The 20,244-nt window shown below is 38.7% G+C and overlaps 1 protein-coding gene across 2 annotated transcripts; it reads right to left on the minus strand.

The window, feature by feature from the left end:
- Positions 1-2,848: 2,848 nt before the first annotated feature.
- Positions 2,849-19,705, minus strand: LOC135476287 (INO80 complex subunit B-like). 2 transcript variants are annotated; one of them, XR_010445111.1, is made up of 10 exons: positions 19,562-19,705; positions 17,127-17,301; positions 15,261-15,337; positions 14,055-14,224; positions 11,930-11,981; positions 9,886-9,986; positions 9,169-9,225; positions 8,596-8,717; positions 4,690-5,599; positions 2,849-4,357 (listed from the first exon to the last, which is right to left on the minus strand). XR_010445111.1 is itself a non-coding variant. In XM_064756273.1 (9 exons), exons 1-9 carry the CDS (start codon positions 19,611-19,613, stop codon positions 5,428-5,430), a joined length of 978 nt encoding a protein of 325 aa, XP_064612343.1. In that variant the 5' UTR covers positions 19,614-19,705; the 3' UTR covers positions 2,851-5,427. The 2 variants fall into 2 exon arrangements, 1 of the variants encoding a protein (XP_064612343.1); XM_064756273.1 differs by having other exon boundaries at positions 2,851-5,599.
- Between the last annotated feature and the right edge of the window lie 539 nt (positions 19,706-20,244).

Below are 20,244 nucleotides of genomic sequence, written 5' to 3' on the forward strand. Positions count from 1 at the left end.
CAGCAGAGAAAGCGATGACGTCATGCTGTCAATACAAAACTCGCCTTTATCCACGCCACGGAACACGGACTAACATCAACTTATAGTTTTTTGATAAATCGCCGTACAGAAACTGTAATTTCTTCACTAAGTACAAAAGTAAATATATTTCCCACTCTGGACTAGAAGCAAACTGCCACTAGCACCTTTATTATTATTACAATCCTCCAGACATGCCTTGACATATGAGGTGAGGAGGAAAGCATGCCCGAGACATTAATCCCTTTGTAGTGTTTTTTGTATTATAATACTGTATTTTAAATGTGATGACACCTCCGCATTTTGAGTACTTCTAGACCATTGTATTCCGTCTGATAAGTTGTATTAAACATCCCAGCATTTTTAAAAACCTAATTCTAACTGCTTCGGTGGCCTAGTGGTTATAGACCGTCCACCTCAAAATCTGGTGAACTGGGACCAAGCCCGTGTCGGGTGATACCAAAGGCTTTCAAAATGGTAGGGGAGACCGGGGTAGGTTGAGTCAAGCGGTAAGATGAGCTATCCTCTTTTAAAAGTACCAGGATTGTTACGAACTCCGTCTGTAAACATTGTATTATATTTATTTATTTGTCAGTGTCTGACCTACATTTAGCCTGCACTGTGATTCAGCCGAGCGTTCTCGAGGCTTCGGTGTTAATGAGTTTCGTGTCATTGTAAATAGAGTGTACATGCTGGAAATATGTATTGGTGTTGTAAATATTTTGACGATCAAACCATCCAAAAATTTCTTTTACGTTAATCTGTAAATATGAGCGACGGAGGTGTGAAGCTCGCAGTCATTTATTCCAAGTCAAGTCTACTTGATAGCAGTCATTTATTCAAGTCCATATGAGAGCAGTCATGTTTACTGGCATTCACTGTGTAGGATTTTGCTGGGTTTGGAGAAATCGGCTTTCACGCCATTCGAAATTCGTTCTTTATACTCCATTTTCTTTACACAGGACTTTGTGAGCTTGTGTTTGGCCACTTGCTATTTTTTGGGGGGGACGTTATTTTGAAACTTATTTTTACAAATTCACACGCAGTTGGGGAATAAACCACTTATCGGGCTGTCATAAGTAGATTGAGGAATTCATCTTAACTGCGTATTCTATATTTGCTTTGGATTGACGTTGAAAGCCGGAATATTCCATTCGGATTTAGACGCTATCATCAGTTAGAATCCATATATTTTTGCAATTATATGTGTTGTTTTATATATGATTGTCAGTCTTATTATTTGTATATTTTGATAGAATATATGTATTGAACTTATGCGAGCGTGGTCTTGTTTCTTTGTTTGATCTTTGTTTAGTTATGCATGCAACAGCCCACCGAGCGTGTTATACTTTCATATTCATATATTTCATATATTCATATTTTGTCTCGTTGTGCTATCTGTACTCATCATCTTTTCAACATCTTTTCAAATTGTAGACAACACTGTTCAAAACAATCTTAAGATGCACGAGTTAACATTGCCTTAATTATTCGATATTGGTGTAAGTTGTTCAGAAATGCATTTAAAGTCAAGCCAGGCTTAAATCTTAATACCAATCTTGGCCGGATACAAAACTAATGGCACTTTAGTCCAGAGTAAAGTTAATTATTTATTTATTAATTTATTTGATCGGTGTTTTACGCCGTACTCAAAAATATTTCACTTCCAACATTATGGAGGGAGGAAACCGGGCAGCGCCGGGGGAAACCCACGACCATCCGCAGGTTGCTTATATACCTTCCCACTCACCGCCGGAGAGGAAGCCAGCATGAGCTGGACTAAAAAGTTAATATCGGGATTAGATGAGAACACATTTTGGAACAACTGGGCCCTGCATGGCTTCCCCTGGCCACGTACACATTTTCTTTTTGCGTACTGATACATCTATTTCCCTCTTATTCATATCAAGGAATGATCTATAACAGTTCGATAGGCTTAATCTCCGGGAAAATTTCCATGGAGTAAATGGTCACTGGGACAACAAATTTTCAAGTACGGACATGCCAATGCCTTGTGAACAGCTATACAGAGAGAGAGAAAGAGAGCAAACAGGATAGTAATACTAATCTTTATTTATTTATTTATTTGTTTGGTGTTTTACGCCGTTGTTTGATCTTGATCTTTTTGTGATTTCCTTGTTTTTCCAAGGTTTTCCGGTAATGTAAATATGTCTCCGTCAAGAAATATGCACTGGGATAGTCCACACTGTCAACAAATTAGATGGTTTTCAAGTTTTATTTATACACATGTACCCTGCTCTGACAATGAAAAAAAACCCTACGCTTTACCCATAACACAATATTTTAAATTCACGTGTCCTTTGATCCCCAAGCCCTGGGATCATGAAGCGATCTTAGATTTATTTATTTATTTTTTTTTGATTGGTGTTTTACGCCGTACTCAAGAATATTTCACTTATACGACGGCGGCCAGCATTATGGTGGGTGGAAACCGGGCACAGCCCGGGGGAAACCCACGACCATCCGCAGGTTGTTGCCAGACCTTCCCACATACGGCCGGAGAGGAAGCCAGCATGAGCTGGGCTTGAACTCACAGAGACCGCATTGGTGAGAGGCTCCTGGGTCATTACGCTGCGCTAGCGCGCTAACCGACTGAGCCACGGAGGCCCCAATACTAATCTTTATTAGTTAGTCTAAAATTAAACAATATAATACAGTTCATTATGTACATTAAATATAGCATTCTTATATAATGTATAACAATGTATGGTTAATTAATACACAAGTGTGGTGAAATGGCCGAGAGCTATGTCGGATGACTTCCATTCAGACCGGGTTGACAAAGGCGTAGAAAGTTGAGAAGGCTCATTTGTTTATATATGTAACGTTTTCTACTCTATCCCTTCTTGTAATGATCTTGCTTTAGGTAAGCTACATGTACATGTGTCTTATACTCATTGAATGTTTTATCTGTCTAGTCTTTTTAAATATTTCACTGGATAACTTGTACAAATGACCAAACTACATGCACCTGTTTACATTCAATGTCTTTTAGTTGGCCTATGTCTTATTTTCCCGAAAATAATTTCTTGTTTCTTCATGTAGCTTAATTCCTCAACCCTTTTCGCATATTAAAAGAGCAACTTTCAGTGCAGTTTATGCACATTTTAAAGTTAATTTTGGAGACAAAACTACATTGGTTGGATTGGCCAACTGCAGGGCGTCACAATAAGTGTCAATCAATCAATTCTATCAATCTACATAGAATAATGTCTTCAGGACATTCTTAAATAAACACCTTGCACACAGGCGAATATGTTGAGTGAGTGAGTGAGTGCTTGGGGTTTAACGTATTAAACAATTTCTCAGTCATATGGCGACGAAGAAATACTTAGGGTGTAGGTGATGTGCCTCCTTGTTGCAGGACAGATTTCCACCGCTCTTGTTGCTTCACTGAGATGACTTACCGAAGGCAAGTAAGCCGCTTCGCCCAAGCCATTATACTGATACGGGTCAACCAGTGGTTGCACTATCCCCTTTATGCTGAACGCCAAGCGAGGAAGTTACAACTTCCTCTTAGGTGGGACTCGACCCAGGATTCATCCTGGATCTACCGCTCCCAAAGCCGACGCTCTACCAACTGTGCTATCCGAGCCGGTCGAATATGTTGAAGAATTACACTATATAGTTTAAAAAGAAACGAGTAGAAGAATTACACTATACAGTTTAAAAAGAAACGAGTAGTTTGACGCTTTTTCATACAGAATTCGTGCGCCATAGTCCACATTCAGAAGTGTTGCGATGCCTGTATATCCTTGTTTGCCTGTATGTGAGCTTCCTTTACGTGTACACGTACATGTACATAGTCTATACCTTAGTGGGTGATGAAATACCCAAATTAACAAAAACACATTTTAACACGTTTACTCAAACTATATTTAACATCAAAAGAATGTTAAGGATGTTAATGTTATTTTTCAAGAGAATTCACAATACTGTGTTACTGTGTGATCATATAAATATTACACCCAAACATAAACCATACCTGTAAATACAGTAAGCACATTATTCTTGCCTTCATTAAAATCTTTGTTTTAAAATTATTTTCTTTCTCTGTTTTTTTGCTTGTGACAGGTCACAATTTGTCTCTTCGAAAGCATGACTTGGCCAACAAATTCATTTAATTATTTTATTTTGTTGATTTTATTTATTTTGATTGGTGTTTTATGCTGTACTCAAGAATATTTCACTTATAGTCAGCGGCCAGCATTATTGTGGGAGGATTATTTTGTTAGCCTTTAATCTCGTACTCCAGAGTGACGCCAGTGAATCACTAGAAAAATGACCGGAGTTGAAACCGCCGCCAAAGTGCCTAAACCTGTATCAAAAAAATATCCCGATGAATTTCTGTGTGTACTGGACAGAATGGCTGTCCGTTTTTACGGCTATTACATCAAAGAACAAAAGGAACTTTCTTAACTCAACAGAACTATCAGAGTCAGGCAAACTGTGTAGCTTAGTAATAGGCAAACTTCCATGTACATTTATCGTAGTTACAGACTATGGTAACTATGGTAACAGCTGTGAGAGTTACAGAGAGAAATCTACAATACATGATACAGGTTTTGTAGGTCTAAAGCCCCATGTTGTGAACATTATATTTGTTTATCAGAGCAATGATGGCGGGGCTGACACGATGATGGTTCTTGCCTTCTATAACTCAGATGCAACAGTCTTTTATGATCCCCTTCTCATGCTACCATGGCTTCTAAGGTCTTTACCTCAAGGTGGCAACAGTTTGATGGAACGCCAGGCCATGCCACCATGGCTTCTAAGGTCTTTACCTCAAGGTGGCAACAGTTTGATGGAACGCCAGGCCATGCCACCATGGCTTCTAAGGTCTTTACCTCAAGGTGGCAACAGTTTGATGGAACACCAGGCCATGCCACCATGGCTTCTAAGGTCTTTACCTCAAGGTGGCAACAGTTTGAAGGGAAAGCCAGGTCACACTACTATGGCTCCTGGAGTTTTTACCTGAAGGTGGCAATAATCTGCAAAGATCTTCTGCTTATACTACCATGGCTGCTGGAGTTTTACCTCCCTGTGGCAAATCTTTGATGATCTTCTGCTCATGTTACCAAGGTTCTGAGGTTTTTACCTCACAGTGGCAACAGTTTGTGATGATTTCCTGTTCATGCTACCATGGCTGCTGGAGTTTTACCTCACTGTGGCAAGTCTTTGATGATCTTCTGCTCATGCTACCAAGCTTTTGAGATTTTTACCTCAGTGGCAACAGTCTGTGACGATTCCCTGTTCGTTCTACCGTGGCTGCTGGTGTTTTGTCTCACTGTAGCAAACAGTTTCTGATAATCACCTACTCATAATACCATGGCTACTGAAGTGGCAACTGTCTCTGATGATATCCTACGGATGGCAAGGCTGAGGATTTCACCTCACAGCCGCAACAGTCTGTGAGGAGCGTCTAGTCATGTTACCTTGGCTGCTTAGGTTTTTCTTGTAGCATTCTAAACCACAGAGTGGCACACCAGTCTTAGAGCAGGAATACTTCTTAAGGTTCTTGCACCCAGCCACCCCACAGGTCACCTTCGATGGTGGCACCCTGAAAAACACAAATCAACTTGTTGAACTGAAGTCTGAGATTTTGGATACCAAAAGCTCATTTCCCTTTCGATGCATGAATTCCATTCTGAATACTCTCGAAAGTATTTCTTTATTGGATTGGTGTTTTACGCCATACTCAAAAATATTTCACTTATACGATGGCAGCCAGAAATATAATGGGTGAAAACCGGGCAGAGCCCGGGGGAAACCCATGACCGGAGAGGAAGCCAGCATGAGCTGGACTTGAACTCGGCCAGCATTATGGTGGGAGGAAATCAGGCAAAGCCCGGGGGAAACCCACGACCATCTGCAGGTTCTCTCAAAAGTACGGACAATGTTCGGATAATTAGTCATACATAAAAATAAATCGGTTCTCTGAGCATAATAGTGTTAAAATAAGCTGTGAAACCCACAAAGTTCTACACTACTAAATGCTCGTAATGTCAATACCGGTCCTATATTTCCTTAGGACCATGTTTTTGTTGCAGGAAAGGACTATAAAGGTATCCATTAATCTGTTGCCAAAACAATACATGAGCATAAAGGTGACAAATTTGTCTCCTGTCCGAAAACTAACTGACTAAATATCACCCAGTATTTCTGCATGTAGTTTTGGACTGTTTATTTATTTATTTTTATTTATTTGATTGGTGTTTTGCGCCATAGTCAAGAATATTAGCATTATGGTAGGAGGAAACCTGGGAGAAACTCATTTCCATCCGCAGGTTGGTCTGTTTATATCACTAATGTCATGAACATTAACTATCCCAAAACTGGAGTGCACGCTTAAATGCATGCATTAGCAGATCTGTCTTACTTTGGACTGAAGTGTTGAGAAATATACATAAAATACATGCATCAACAGGAACAAAGACAGCTTAAGTACACCCATATGTGTTTGATGGACTGAATACAGAAGACTGATCCTACTGCAAGGATCCTGTGGATTTATAAGTGGATTAACTCAAAGTTCATCAATTTCCTTTACCATCCATTGATTTTTATCATGCACCTGATTACATGAACATTACCTGAACATGCACGGGACTTAATTACAAGGGGTCATGTTAAACAAACCTTTCAGTGAGTACATACTTGTGAGGTTCCAGAGGCTGGATCAGTATGAGTGTACATTATATTTGCGAATAGATACTTGTGAGGTTAAGTCTGCCACAAATGGGAGCCATATGCTTAGCTAAGGACCACGAGTATTTAAAATCTCATCGCATGCGAGCAGTTTTTAGTGAGGTTTTCGGCTTACGAGATCGTGAGTCAAGTATCTAGCCTGTTTGATATTTTCAGGCAGGCGAGAGAATAACCCCACCTTCGGCGGTGAACATAAACCACCAGATACATTAACAGACCAGTACAAATGCATTAATAAATCATGTGACATTTCCCCAGCAGTTTGTTCAAAATGGTGTCCAAAATGATGATTGATCTATTAGCAGATTCACCTATTTTCATCGATAACAAGCTCATAAATAACGTCGCCACTGTCTCAACAATAAAAATCTGGAGTAAACTCATTACTATCGCATTCTCCAAGTCAGCCATTTGACCTCAGATAAGGCATTTGATTGCTGTGATGCAGGTCATGTGATCAGTCACGTCACCGCTGAATGGCAATCTGTAAGTCAAATACTCCTTGTCTGTGTCTAACTTTTTGACTAAGACAACACCCTTGTCTGGTCAACAGCTGAGCATTTGGCTCTCATCTGCAGATGTCTTAGAGGCTGGGTCAGTAGGGGTACATTATATCAGTACGTACATCTACATACTTGTGAGGTTCCAGAGACTGGGTCAGTAGGGGTACATTATATCAGTGCATACACCTACATACTTGTGAGGTTCCAGAGGCTGGGTCAGCATGAGTACATTCTACCAGTGCATACACCTACATACTTGTGAGGTTCCAGAGGCTGGGTCAGTAATGGGTACATTCTACCAGTGCATACACCTACATACTTGTGAGGTTCCAGAGGCTGGGTCAGTATGGGTACATTATATCAGTGCATACACCTACATACTTGTGAGGTTCAAGAGGCTGGGTCAATATGGGTAGATTCTATCAGTGTATACATACTTATGAGGTTCCAGAGGCTGGGTCAGCATGGGTACATCATATCAGTGCAGACATACTTGTGAGGTTCCAGAGACTGGGTAAGTATGGATACATTCTATTAGCACATATATAGTTATGAGGTTCCAGAGACTGGGTCAGTATGAGTACATCATTTCAGTGCGTACATACCTGTGAGGTTCCAGAGGCTGGGTCAGTAGGGGTAGATTCTATCAGTGCATACACCTACGTACTTATGAGGTTCCAGAGGCTGGATCAGTATGGGTACATTATACTAGTGCGTACACCTACATACTTGTGAGGTTCCAGAGGCTGGGTCAACATGGGTACATTATATCAGTGCGTACATACTAGTGAGGTTCCAGAGACTGGGTCAGGATGGGTACATTATATCAGTGCATATATACTTATGAGGTTTCAGAGACTGGGTCAGCAAGGGTACATCATATCAGTGCGTACATACTCGTGAGGTTCCAGAGGCTGGGTCAGGATGGGTACATTATATCAGTGCATATATACTTATGAGGTTCCAGAGACTGGGTCAGTAGGGGTACATCATATCAGTGAGTACATACTTGTGAGGTTCCAGAGGCTGGGTCAGGATGGGTACATTATACCAGTACATATATACTTATGAGGTTCCAGAGACTGGGTCAGTAGGGGTACATTATATCAGTGCGTACATACTTGTGAGGTTCCAGAGGCTGGGTCAGTATGGGTACATTATACCAGTACATATATACTTACGAGGTTCCAGAGGCTGGGTCAGGATGGGTACATTATATCAGTGCGTACATACTTGTGAGGTTCCAGAGGCTGGGTCAGGATGGGTACATTATACCAGTACATATATACTTATGAGGTTCCAGAGGCTGGGTCAGTATGGGTACATCATATCAGTGCGTACATACTTGTGAGGTTCCAGAGGCTGGGTCAGGATGGGTACATTATATCCTTGTGGTATGGAGATAGTGATTGAATCCCGCATGTTCCGGTAGCAGAAACGTGGAATATTGGCTCTCCTGGACTTATTCTGCATGAACAAATTGAGTTTAAAAATAAAAGTCAGAATTTTAATTTACATATCATTACTTGTCTATAGCTCTTGTGAAGTACGTTTTAATAACAATGAGTAAAAAAAGACCCAATTTTTCATGGTTTGTCTTATTCAAGATAAATGTTTCACATAATTCCACACTTCCCTATTTACACATATTATAAAGGCTGAACTTCACTCAAAATTTGTCTAATAAAACAAAGCCTATTATGTCTGCCACAGTTTCTGTATCTTCAAGTAGCAAGCTACAACAAAACAATAAAAAAATAATTACAATACATGTTTTTAGAAGTGCACACTGTTTCTGAAGAGAATGTATATCGATAATGTTTAGAAGAAATCATTTACATCTACTGATTGCATAAAGTTCTGTTTCACGCAATTCAACTCTCAAGGAAAGTGATCAAGAATAGCATCTATGTCTCACCTTGGGTCCTTTCCCTTTAGTGGCCTGTTTCTTCAAAAGCCTGTCAATAGTTTGTTTCTGTAACAAGTAAGGTTATGGATGCAGGCACAGACAAAGACATTTCACCCCTAACCATAGCAGCAGTCAACCCTTCAAGTTGTCTCCCTTTGTTCACTCTACAAACTATCACTAGACCATCAGCATTCAGGTTATGTGAGAGCATTAATTTTCCTTACTATTCATGAAGTAGAAAAGTTGTCAACTTAACACACATGCCCCCACCCAAGTCAAAAAAAAAAATAAATAAATAAGAAATGAAAAAAAAAGAATAAACACACATCTTGCAGAAAAGTTGGTGACAGATGAAGGACATCAAAAAATAACTCAAATTTCCTCCCAACTAAAAGCTGGGGTCTTTGTGGCTGAGGGTGGTTAATGTATTAACACTTTAGCCTCTCACCAATGTGCCCAAGTCGAGTTCATGCTGGTCTCCCCTTTGGTCGTATGTGGGAAGGCCTGACAGCATGGGGTTTCCTCTGGGCATATTGATGGCTGCTGTCATATGAATGAAAGGTTCTTGAATACAGAGAGAAACACCAATCAAAATAAAAAAATGAACTAAAGCTTGTGACAATATAACTCGGAATGTCAAAATCAGATACGACTATATTGTGAAATGATCAAAACTGAAAAAACACTAGTTACAGGGCCTCTCACCATGTGGCCAAGTTTACTAACCTTGTCCTTTTCGCGTTTCTCCTGGGCCTGCTGTCGCCTCTTCTTTGCTCGTTGTTGTCGTCTCTGGATCTGCTCTTCTGTCAACTCTGTGACTTTATAACCTGAACACAGAATAGGTGTGAATATGCATGAGGTCACAACAAGAGAGTGATGTCCCCTTGCAAGGTGATGTCCTGGCTGTAAGGCATGATTGGGTCAAACCAATTTTAACATGGGGTGGTATAGAGAATAAGGAAAATTAATTAAAGGCAAGGACCACTCTAAAATGAAGTATTGTCAGATGAAAGACCATTAAAAACTGTCATGGAAAATAGGTGGATTTGTTAGGCTTCCAAACTTTGGTTGGAAAACTACTGTTATTGCTACAGATTATTTTTCTTCCTCTGACTGGCCTGGATAGTACAGTTGGTAGAGCGTCTGCTTTGGGAGCGGTAGAGCCAGGATCAATCCTGGGTCGAGTCACACCCAAGGCTTTAAAGGAGGAAGCTGCGTTCAGCATGAAGTGGATAGTGCAACAACTGGTTGACCCGTATCAGCTCGCTATTGCTCATTTAAGCCACGTGATGAAAAAACAAGATAGCAATTAGATGTAGTCTGACCTGCTACCTGGTTCTAGGTTTTTTCTAGAATGTATAGTTTTAATTTAAATTGCAATTTTAGGCCATTTTTCAAACGTCACGTCACCGGACACCGTAACAGCTATGAAGCTGAAAATTAGTCAGTGGATAGCTCAACTACAGATCTTCATTTCTGACTGGTAGGACAGGGGGTACATGTGATGATTTTGCCATGAAAATGCATTTTATGTTATTTTTATTCATAGTCAGCCCGTAAAATAGTAATATCTCAAATGGGTAGAGGTAAAAAAAAAACAAACTTGGCATTTTTAATAACGAACATATGAAGCAGTTTTTGACATTTTTTTGCTGTTTGGCACAGACTACCTGTCCTAGCAGCCTGCGGTTCAAATCCAGTCTATTCATTACCATTATAACTTTTTTTTTCACATAATATTTAGCAGTCTCAAGTCCTTATGTTGTAATATGACTGACTGAATGAAGCCAGGTGGTGAGCACAGGTCAAATTTTATCAAATTCATTTTGGATTCAAGTATGGCCACTATTTCTCATTTGTGAGAGATCGTTACCCCAGGTATTTCTGAAATAGTTTTGTTTTCACTGAAAATACGAGATCTGGTTTCGCCAAGGTGCATGCAATTCACTCGTTCAAAGAGTTCATTGTCTAATATGGCTTACGTCTGTGTTTGCTTGTGTTATAAAAACCTGGTGCCTTTTCAGAAGAGCATAGAACTGATAGATTTTAAAACTGGAATTCATCTGATACATACTAAAAAAAAAACAAAAAGGACATTCAACTGGCAGTTTTATCTAAAGATGACATGAACACTGACATTTTATAAGATGGGCACATAGCCATAGAGACGTAAAAATGTGACCTTAATTTTTCACTGCTGTTGTAATGATGTCATTCAAAACTGCTTATCATGTCTTATTTTACACATCTAATGAGGCAATGAATCTAAGTACACATCAAACATTAAATCAATTCAATGTTGGGAGTTAATCAACAATGATTAAAACACAAATTAGAGTACAACAGCACAACATCCACTCAAGCTTCTTTCTTTGTCTGCTTAAAGTTTCTTGTGATTTCAACAATATTTCACTATATTAAAACAGAAATGACACTACATATATCTGTGTATGGGAGGACAGTCACAGTGTCAACATTTACATGAAGTGCTGCCTCACCGAAATGAAAGGCTGAAAACAGCAGTCACCCCTACCTATCACATACTAAGAAAACTGGACTGACCAATATTTAGACTTTACTCTTGTATCGTGCACCTGCATAGAATTTATTTAAAACATTCAATTTCAAAGTTTTCAGCAAATGTCTCACCATGATATGGCTGAAATATTGCTGATACACGGTAGCATTAAGCCATAATCATTCGTTCATTACAGTTACGGTTTCTATTCAAGTGTATTCAATTAGTCCAAAATAAAAAAAAAATTCATACCTGATGGTAACTGCAGCAAATCCTTGTCTTGTTTACCATGAAGCAGTGCTTTCTGAAAATTTATTTGAAAAAAATAAGTGCCTTATGCAAAACCTGACAAAAGTAAAAATACCTGGTAACAACTTAATATTGTAGCTGTAGCAGTAACAGTAGATGTGTTTCATTCTTCCAAGCTTAGCTTTCAGAAATACAGATCTATACTCTTCCATTTAGAAGAGTAGACCTGGAACTCGGCCCTTTCGCATATGCTGCCCTCAACATGTTGAAGCTGTGCGCTCCAAAAGGTGTTTTGTGTAATCCTTCAGTAATTCTTACTTCATATCGCCATCAGATCATAAAGGCCATAACATCACAGTTATCAAAAATGTACCAGTGGCATCAGCATCAAGCCAAACTTCACTAATCGCCATTTTCAATATGGGTCGTCCGCACTCGGCATCGTCTGGACAAAGATAAACTCATGGAATGATCTCATTGAAACCAATGAGATGTACACGATCTAAAGGGCAAATGACACACTGTTTGGGAGTTTTCACTTTAATTTGTGGGTTAATAATGTACAGAAAGGAACTATAATCAACGATTGTGAAAAAAGGAGATGATCTTAATTTTGGGAAGAGCAGCCAAGTCCATCACAGCCAAACGAAAATGTTATAAAAATGGCGGTTGGCAAAGTCCTGATGCTGTCAAAGTGGGTTCACCGGTTACATTTGTGTTACTTGCAATGTTATGGTCTTTAGTATTCCATCATAATGAGGTGATATGAATTCAGAATTACTTCAAAATCACGGGACACGTCTTTTTGTGCCGTACAACATTGAGACTTTGGGGACAGAGCCGGCGACTAGGCCGAGTTTTAGGCTAGTGAACGTAACGATTCAGAGCGGTTAATGTGGAAGCCAACATTGGAACATGGCCAACCAATCTCAGAACGACTGTAGGAGTTACTATTACACATTACAATTACAATATTCATATTTCCTCACTATTCAGGACTTCCCATTCAAAAATTCAGGCAGTGGTGTCACTATCAGTGTATTAAGCATCCTCTTTGTTTTAGAAACCAAACAGAAAGCACTTTAATTTATAGTTCATCTGATACCAGATATGCCAAACCAGTAAAAAAATTAGATGTGGTAAACACTTAAAGGTTGGATTCATTTCATCAGCAATTTTCAGATTCTTAGAGTTGAAGAGTTTTGAGCTCAAATACATTTACTGCTAAAGGCAAAAAAGTTCTTCAGTGCTATCTGACCTGTGAGAAATGCTAGGCATGTTTTTGACTATATTTAGTACAAAACAACATGGAAAAATATTTCACAATAAGTTATCTCGAGAAAATCGATCGTGTAAATTGAAGGAGCTGAGGGTCGAATTCGAACTTAACACAAATCCTAATGGAAAGGGGTGCCTCTGGAAGACAGCAAAAAATGAGTAACCTGTAAGTTCATGACGGCTAATTCTGCCTGACATTTTTGACATGTCACATGATACGGTGGGACTTTTTTTTTATCTTTAGGCGACACCAGTTCTACTTTGTTTCTTACCGGGCAGCCTGTACTACAAAATACAAAAAATAAACGGAAAGAGTAAAACTTTAAATAAAGCCTCTTTATTTTGTTTGATCTTGATCTTTTTGTGATTTCCTTGTTTTTCCAAGGTTTTCCGGTAATGTAAATATGTCTCCGTCAAGAAATATGCACTGGGATAGTCCACACTGTCAACAAATTTGATGGTTTTCAACTTTTATTTATACACATGTACCCTGCTCAGACAATGAAAAAAAAAAAACCTACGCTTTACCCATAACGCAATATTTTAAATTCACGTGTCCTTTGATTCCCAAGCCCTGGGATCATGAAGCGATCTTAGATTTAAGTCAAAATTTAAGTCATTAAACTTGGAATGCCCCCTATCCCCTATTTAACTGAAATTTGTTTTACAATAACTAACTCAGAATTGACATTGTCAAGCAATATTTTGACCTTGTTACGGAAGAAATAACGATTTTAAAGCCAATTTTGAGTTAAGTCTAAGATCGTTTCGTGATCCCACGGCCAATTGTTACCTAATTCAAATCAGGTTTGTAATCCACAAGATTACTCGTCTTTGTACACAACCTCACCTGTCTCGCAGTCAGTAAAGCTGGGTCTTTCATCTTCTTCAGCTCTCCACAGTCATCCAGTTCCCCCTTCTCCAGAGCGTCCAGCCACTTCTCCTCGTCCGACTCTTCAAGGTTTTTCTTGTGGTCATCTGTTCCAGTGTCTACATCAACATCACCATCATCGTCATCATCTACAATAAGAAGATGTACATATAAGGCAAGATTATCATTTACTTCAATGAGTTCTGCATTCATGTATATGAGATGCAAAATCTCCAAGATTTATAAGAAAAGACAATCAATAATATTATTTTATTATTATTATTATTATATTATATTATTTTAGAGTTATTTAGCCAGAGGGCTGGAAACAGACCTCAATAGCCATGGACATTAATTCCTGAAATACTAACATCAGGAATCCTTACAAGGTCCAGAGATGCACCCATTAGAGCAAGCGGAAATGACAGTGCCTACAGGTTAAAGAAATAAAGCAACCCTCGTTTGGCTAAACTGATAATGTGGCGGCACTTTTGATGGTCTTTCTTTGTGATTTTCCTGTTTTGAACGGCTGTATCTGGGCTGTACAATATCTCAATAATAAAAGGGTATATTTTGTAAAAGTTCATGTGGGATACTTTATCGATGCATTCAGTCTACAGTTGTTGATTCCGTTGAAGGAAAAGACCTCTGAAAATCAAAGTAGGCATCACTAAGGAGACAAGTTTAAACCATGCATAAACACACTTTGATTTATTTTTGAAGAGATTCAAACATATGAATTTTAAGTGGGCTTTATGGACCATACTATCAGAGTCTGACGTCACATGAAGTTTTTCAAGCCCTAATCATGATGCCAAATGTTGGAATAACTTTTTTACCCATGAGTAAAAGATTATTGATAACAGATTTGCAAAAATTCCTTCTCTCTAGTGAACATCAGGAAAAAAGGTCATGTGACCTCAGAGTTCCTAGATACAGTCAGTATGCTTCATAAAGCTCACCTTACTATTCAAATATCTGAATGGCTTTCAATACTCTTAAAAAAATGTGAAAAAAATAAATGAAAGTATTTTTACACATAGTTTTCAGATGTCTGTATGATGAACCTTACAGCACATTTTAGCTTTCTTTTACTTTAATAAATTATTTATTCATCCCTTCATCACAAATTGACAATGTCTCACACAAACAGTAATCCTGAGGTCTCAATAGTGTCCCACATACCTTCCCAGGAGTTGTCTGTCACATTGATGGCAGGGGCTGGTTTGGATGGTGATTTTATAAACACTTCTTCTGCCACACTTAAAAATAACACAAAAATTATACAGTGAATTTACCAATAGTTTGACAAAAAAGTTTGAACTTGGTTTTAACATCTGGATGTACTTTTTCTCGTAAAAGTAAAATTTTAAATTTTGCTGATGGCTTTATTTCCTGGATGCCACTTGAAGTTATATTCACTTATTTTCTGATATATTCACATGTGTCTCTCTCAAGACATGTGTTTTACTGATGTATACTACAATGGTATGTCATTTTACAACTAATGTTAGGTTCAATGTGGAGAGAAAAGGAGAATGCCTAGGGGATAGCATCACACTTGTTTTATTACTTCAAACCCTCTATCTTTTCATGATACGTGTAACATGAGGGATAAGACATTGGTTGCTTATTTCCTATATCTTTGGATCTGAACAAAGAAAACAGATTAGTAATTTGAATGAGACAACATATATATTGAAACTGGACCAGTCTTTTATTTAAAGGTTACACCTGCACAATTCAGCAAACTGAGTCCAAGTTTTGATTCCGAACTGAAGTGTGAAGGAGCACTGATTAGGTAATACTGCCACACTGACATTTTAGGTTGTTGATACACTATATATTTCTGCACTGCTAGTTTGCACCTGGTTAAAACATATCAGAATTTAGTCTGTTTTGGACAGAAATGAAAAGTTTTTTGCAAGTGTTACTTCCTACCAACCTGGAGGTTATCAAGGTAACAAAATGACTTCTCTTCCAGCAACCACAGCTCAAAAACAACAGTGGCCATGCTAGGTTGAAGAAAGGGTAAGCTGCATGTGGTGGTATGGCATTGTACCATGCGAAAGTTAGGGCAGATATATTTTTGAGATAAAAGTTGAGAAATTTACAACATAAACCTCCTGTAACCGAAAGGCTGGACTGACTCAAGGGGGATAACTTTTGATATCGCAATGAAAAAGATCTCACCCTGTCCTTCATCTACGTTACTTTTGAAAGTAAGATAGGAAGTAGGGGAGGAGGTTGGTGGGGATATCACTGGTAGATGTCATATTATGACATATAACTCATTACAGCACATTAAAGACATAGCCATAACCTCACCTTTGTTTGCAAGGAGATAAGGTACAAAATGCTTGCATTTTCTTTTACTAGAGCTATAAACCCAAAAGTTACATCACTCTCACTATTGTATAATGTTTGTAACTCACAGAGTAATTCTTGCTTTTTTATTTACCATTACATGGTCAGATGATAAACTGCAAAATGAATGTACAATTACAATTACAACAAACTCAAGCAAAGCAACGTCGACAATAGCCAATGATCTTCTCGTACTAATATCCAATAATCTCATGCATTTATTCCACTGAAGTTATTTTCCATTTATGACTTCTCTGAGATCTTGTGTGTTAAGAACCCACCAATGACTTACTTTATGCTCATCAAACATCATTTCTCTGGATTTATTTATTTATACCAATGGTGTTTTACGCCATTTTCAAGAATATTTCACTTAATATGACAGCGACCAGTATTATAACGGGAGGAAACTGCACAGAGCCCTAACAAAACCCACAACCATCCATGGGTTGCTGACAGACCTTCCCACATACGGATGGAGAGCAAGCAAGTATCAGCAGGACTTGAACTCACGGCAACCACATCGCACTGCGCTGCTGTGCAAACCCCTACGGCTCATTTTTCAGTACCTGACAATTCCTGATATCCAATCTAGCAGTAAGCACTGTCTTTATACCCCCCTCCCCACTCCCCCGCACCATCCCCCACCAATGCCGTAACAAAGCATGCAGGTATATACTGTACCTCTTGGTGCCCAGAGTTTCGCCACCAATCTTTATCTTCAGCTTTATGGTAGACTTTCCCTCACTGCAGGGACTGGCACTGTATGTCAGAGGCCCACTATGTTCATCTGACTTCCTCTTCTTGTGTTTCTTCTTGTGCTTTTTGTGCTTCTTGTGTGGGGAATGGCTGCTAGAGTCTGTAAACAAGAAACACCAATATATTCAGAAAAAAACATAATCTTCAAATTTTGGATTTAGATTTGACATGTTGTCATGGACAACACATTTCAATGAACACTGATACATGCACTGGATACTTAGTGCAAATTAGAAATATGTATAATATATTATATAATACAAATTAGTGCAATATGTCTTTCCTTTTCATTCATGAATATTTCATTACCTATCTTGTATGTGATAGAAGTTACATGTACTTCTCCCACCCACTCACATACTAAACTCCCTAATAGTGGGGACTCAGGGTGACCTTGATTTATAGAGACCTGAGATATAGCACACCACTTATTTATTTCACCATCTCTGGGTACAAAAGTGCAGTAGTAAAATGTCGCAAATGGGTTTTTAATTTCTCCGCTGTAAGATAAAGTTTCAAAATGTTCGATACCAAAAGTACCTGTACAGTCTGAGCATCTGAACTGGCTGGTAATGTGTAAGTAAACAGTTTCAGTTTGTCCTGCTCTTTTCAAATTCTGACCATCCTATGATGTTGTTATTTGTATTCTTTCATATATCCATGCAGCCAACAAAAAATCTGCTTTTGCTGCTGAACAAAACATATTATATAAAGCTTCATATATATTACTTCATAATATTATTATTTAAATCAACCTTTCCAACCAATGAAGCAGTTTTTTCAGTGGAATACATGCATACAATTATTACAAAAATGACATTAAGAATTATTCACTTAAGATGCAAGCCTCATCAAACTATGCAAATTATTTCTCTACTACTCATACTTCTCTCAGAATGTTTCAAAATATTGGTTGCAGAGAAAGTTGAAGAATTCGAGTGCTCACATCTTTGAGCCGCCATTCACTGCGGCAGAATTGCTAAATGCTTAGTTCAGATACTTCACTTCGAGTCAATGGAAATACTATTAACCAATCAGTAGGGTTATTAAACAATGACATGGAGTATTTATAATTTAAAACTGCAGTTGCTGTGGATTGCTTCTAGCACATAATAAAAAGTTATATTATACTCTGTACCACCAATATCTGCCTGTGTTACTGTTTATGTCACTCTACAATAAAAGCACACATGTTAGAGTTACCTTCCTTCCAGGGGATTTTTTTTTTTAATTGCACAGGTTTGTCCTGTTAGGGTTACAGTTTTTGTGGTTTTAGTTTTAAACTGACCAGAAGACTTTTCTCTTAATAGCTAGTGATAAAATGATTTATCAGTCAAATGAATGCAACATGTTTCAAACTGGAACCAGGCAAAGTTCTTCTCACTGACGCGGATACCAGCCAGTATTTTCTCTTAAATCACGTTGTGAAACTGCCACATTTTTCATGTTGTTAACTTGTCAAATGTAACACTGCCGGCCTATGTCTGATAAATAGCAATGGATCATTTAGCCAGGAAATCAGCTGTAAATGTACCCACATCAAAGCGAAGCCAAACATGGTGACGGAGGAAAACATCCAACTGGAGTTTTGATGTTTATCTTCAGGTTTCTTTTTAACAAGGTTGGCCAGTGCGTTTTACTAAGAATACATATAGGAACATTCAGAGCAAAAGTTTGATAAAGCGCATACCACAGCAGCCTTCATGGCTATAAAATATCTATTCTAAATTGAGTAGGGATGCATGGTAAGCAGGTATTTAGGTTCGCTTCTTTCATTTGCATGATACTTGGTTGATAACAGTGACAATCTATCTGGCCCTTCGTTGAGTACGAAAATAACACTAAGTGTCAAGACTTAAATGACGCTAGGCCATTGTAAGAAAAGGGGTTGGAGTCTTTTGGGGCTAATGAATCAAGAGCCTATTAGGGAAAGGAGTCCACAGGAGTTCCGCGCGAGGGCACTCGCGCATGTACCTGAAGTTGGTGTTAGAAAACGCTCTATTCGCCAAATGCTTGCGCACAAAGGCTGTGTACCAATAGAGTTCTAACGCCATCTTCCGTTATATGCGCGAACACCCCCACTCGGATCTCTGGTGAACTCGTGTCTGTCATAGGACCTGTGGATATGCTACATGTAGGTTTCAGATTAAATTTTAAAGCAGTTCCACGAATCAGACTGACTCAGTTATGTTTGATGACGACAGTGTCACTGTACGTGTCACCAGAATGAATAAGTAACTTTTAATCCTATTTCTAATCAAAAACGTCACATACTAAATTAGTGGTGGCGAAAATCGGGTACTTGGTAAACCACTGACTTTCCCGTTTGCGTTCGTCTGAAATTCAACTCCTAGACTTACCGTCCCCAGCTTCCTCGTCAGAGCTCACTGGACCTTCTTTCCTTTTCCCCATTTTTTCTTCCTGTATGACACTTCTTTTCAGACAAACTGTATCTGAAACCACTAGTATGCGAACAGTAGTGCCCCACTCCTGTAATGACGAGCTCTTCTGCACGGAGGTACAAAAGACTTCGTTCGATGCCCGGAAATACCCGAGGGCTGTTCGGAAGACCCCGTGAATTTGGCGGCATCTTGAGTAGGCCTGTTCAGGGCTCCTCGGGTGCGAGTCGAGACCATGCTCATCTTGATCAGTACGCTGATATTTTTTAATGCACATTACTCTTTACGCTAAGATACTACATTAATTAGATAACACATCCTTCTTTAGCTAAAGAAGATCTTGTGCGGCGAAAAAAAAAAACTGGGGAAAATAACATAAGGCTTGTATGTTCTTTAATCTAGGAATTGTTTATTAATGAAAAATACTTTTTCTAAAATTAACATGCATGTCGATCACAGTCGTGCAGTTCACTGATAAATGCATGTATTCATTCATTCATTTTCTGGTCAGAAAATTATGAATAGTGACGCGGTGTGTACTATTCTGTCACCGTAATATAATTAATATATTAATGTGTATTAAGACTAAGATGTCAATGCATTAGGTATTGTAGATGGCCTTTTGGCCAAATTTGGTGTCAAAT

Source organism: Liolophura sinensis, chromosome 10 (assembly GCF_032854445.1).
Source record: "Liolophura sinensis isolate JHLJ2023 chromosome 10, CUHK_Ljap_v2, whole genome shotgun sequence".
NCBI lineage: Eukaryota > Metazoa > Mollusca > Polyplacophora > Chitonida > Chitonidae > Liolophura > Liolophura sinensis.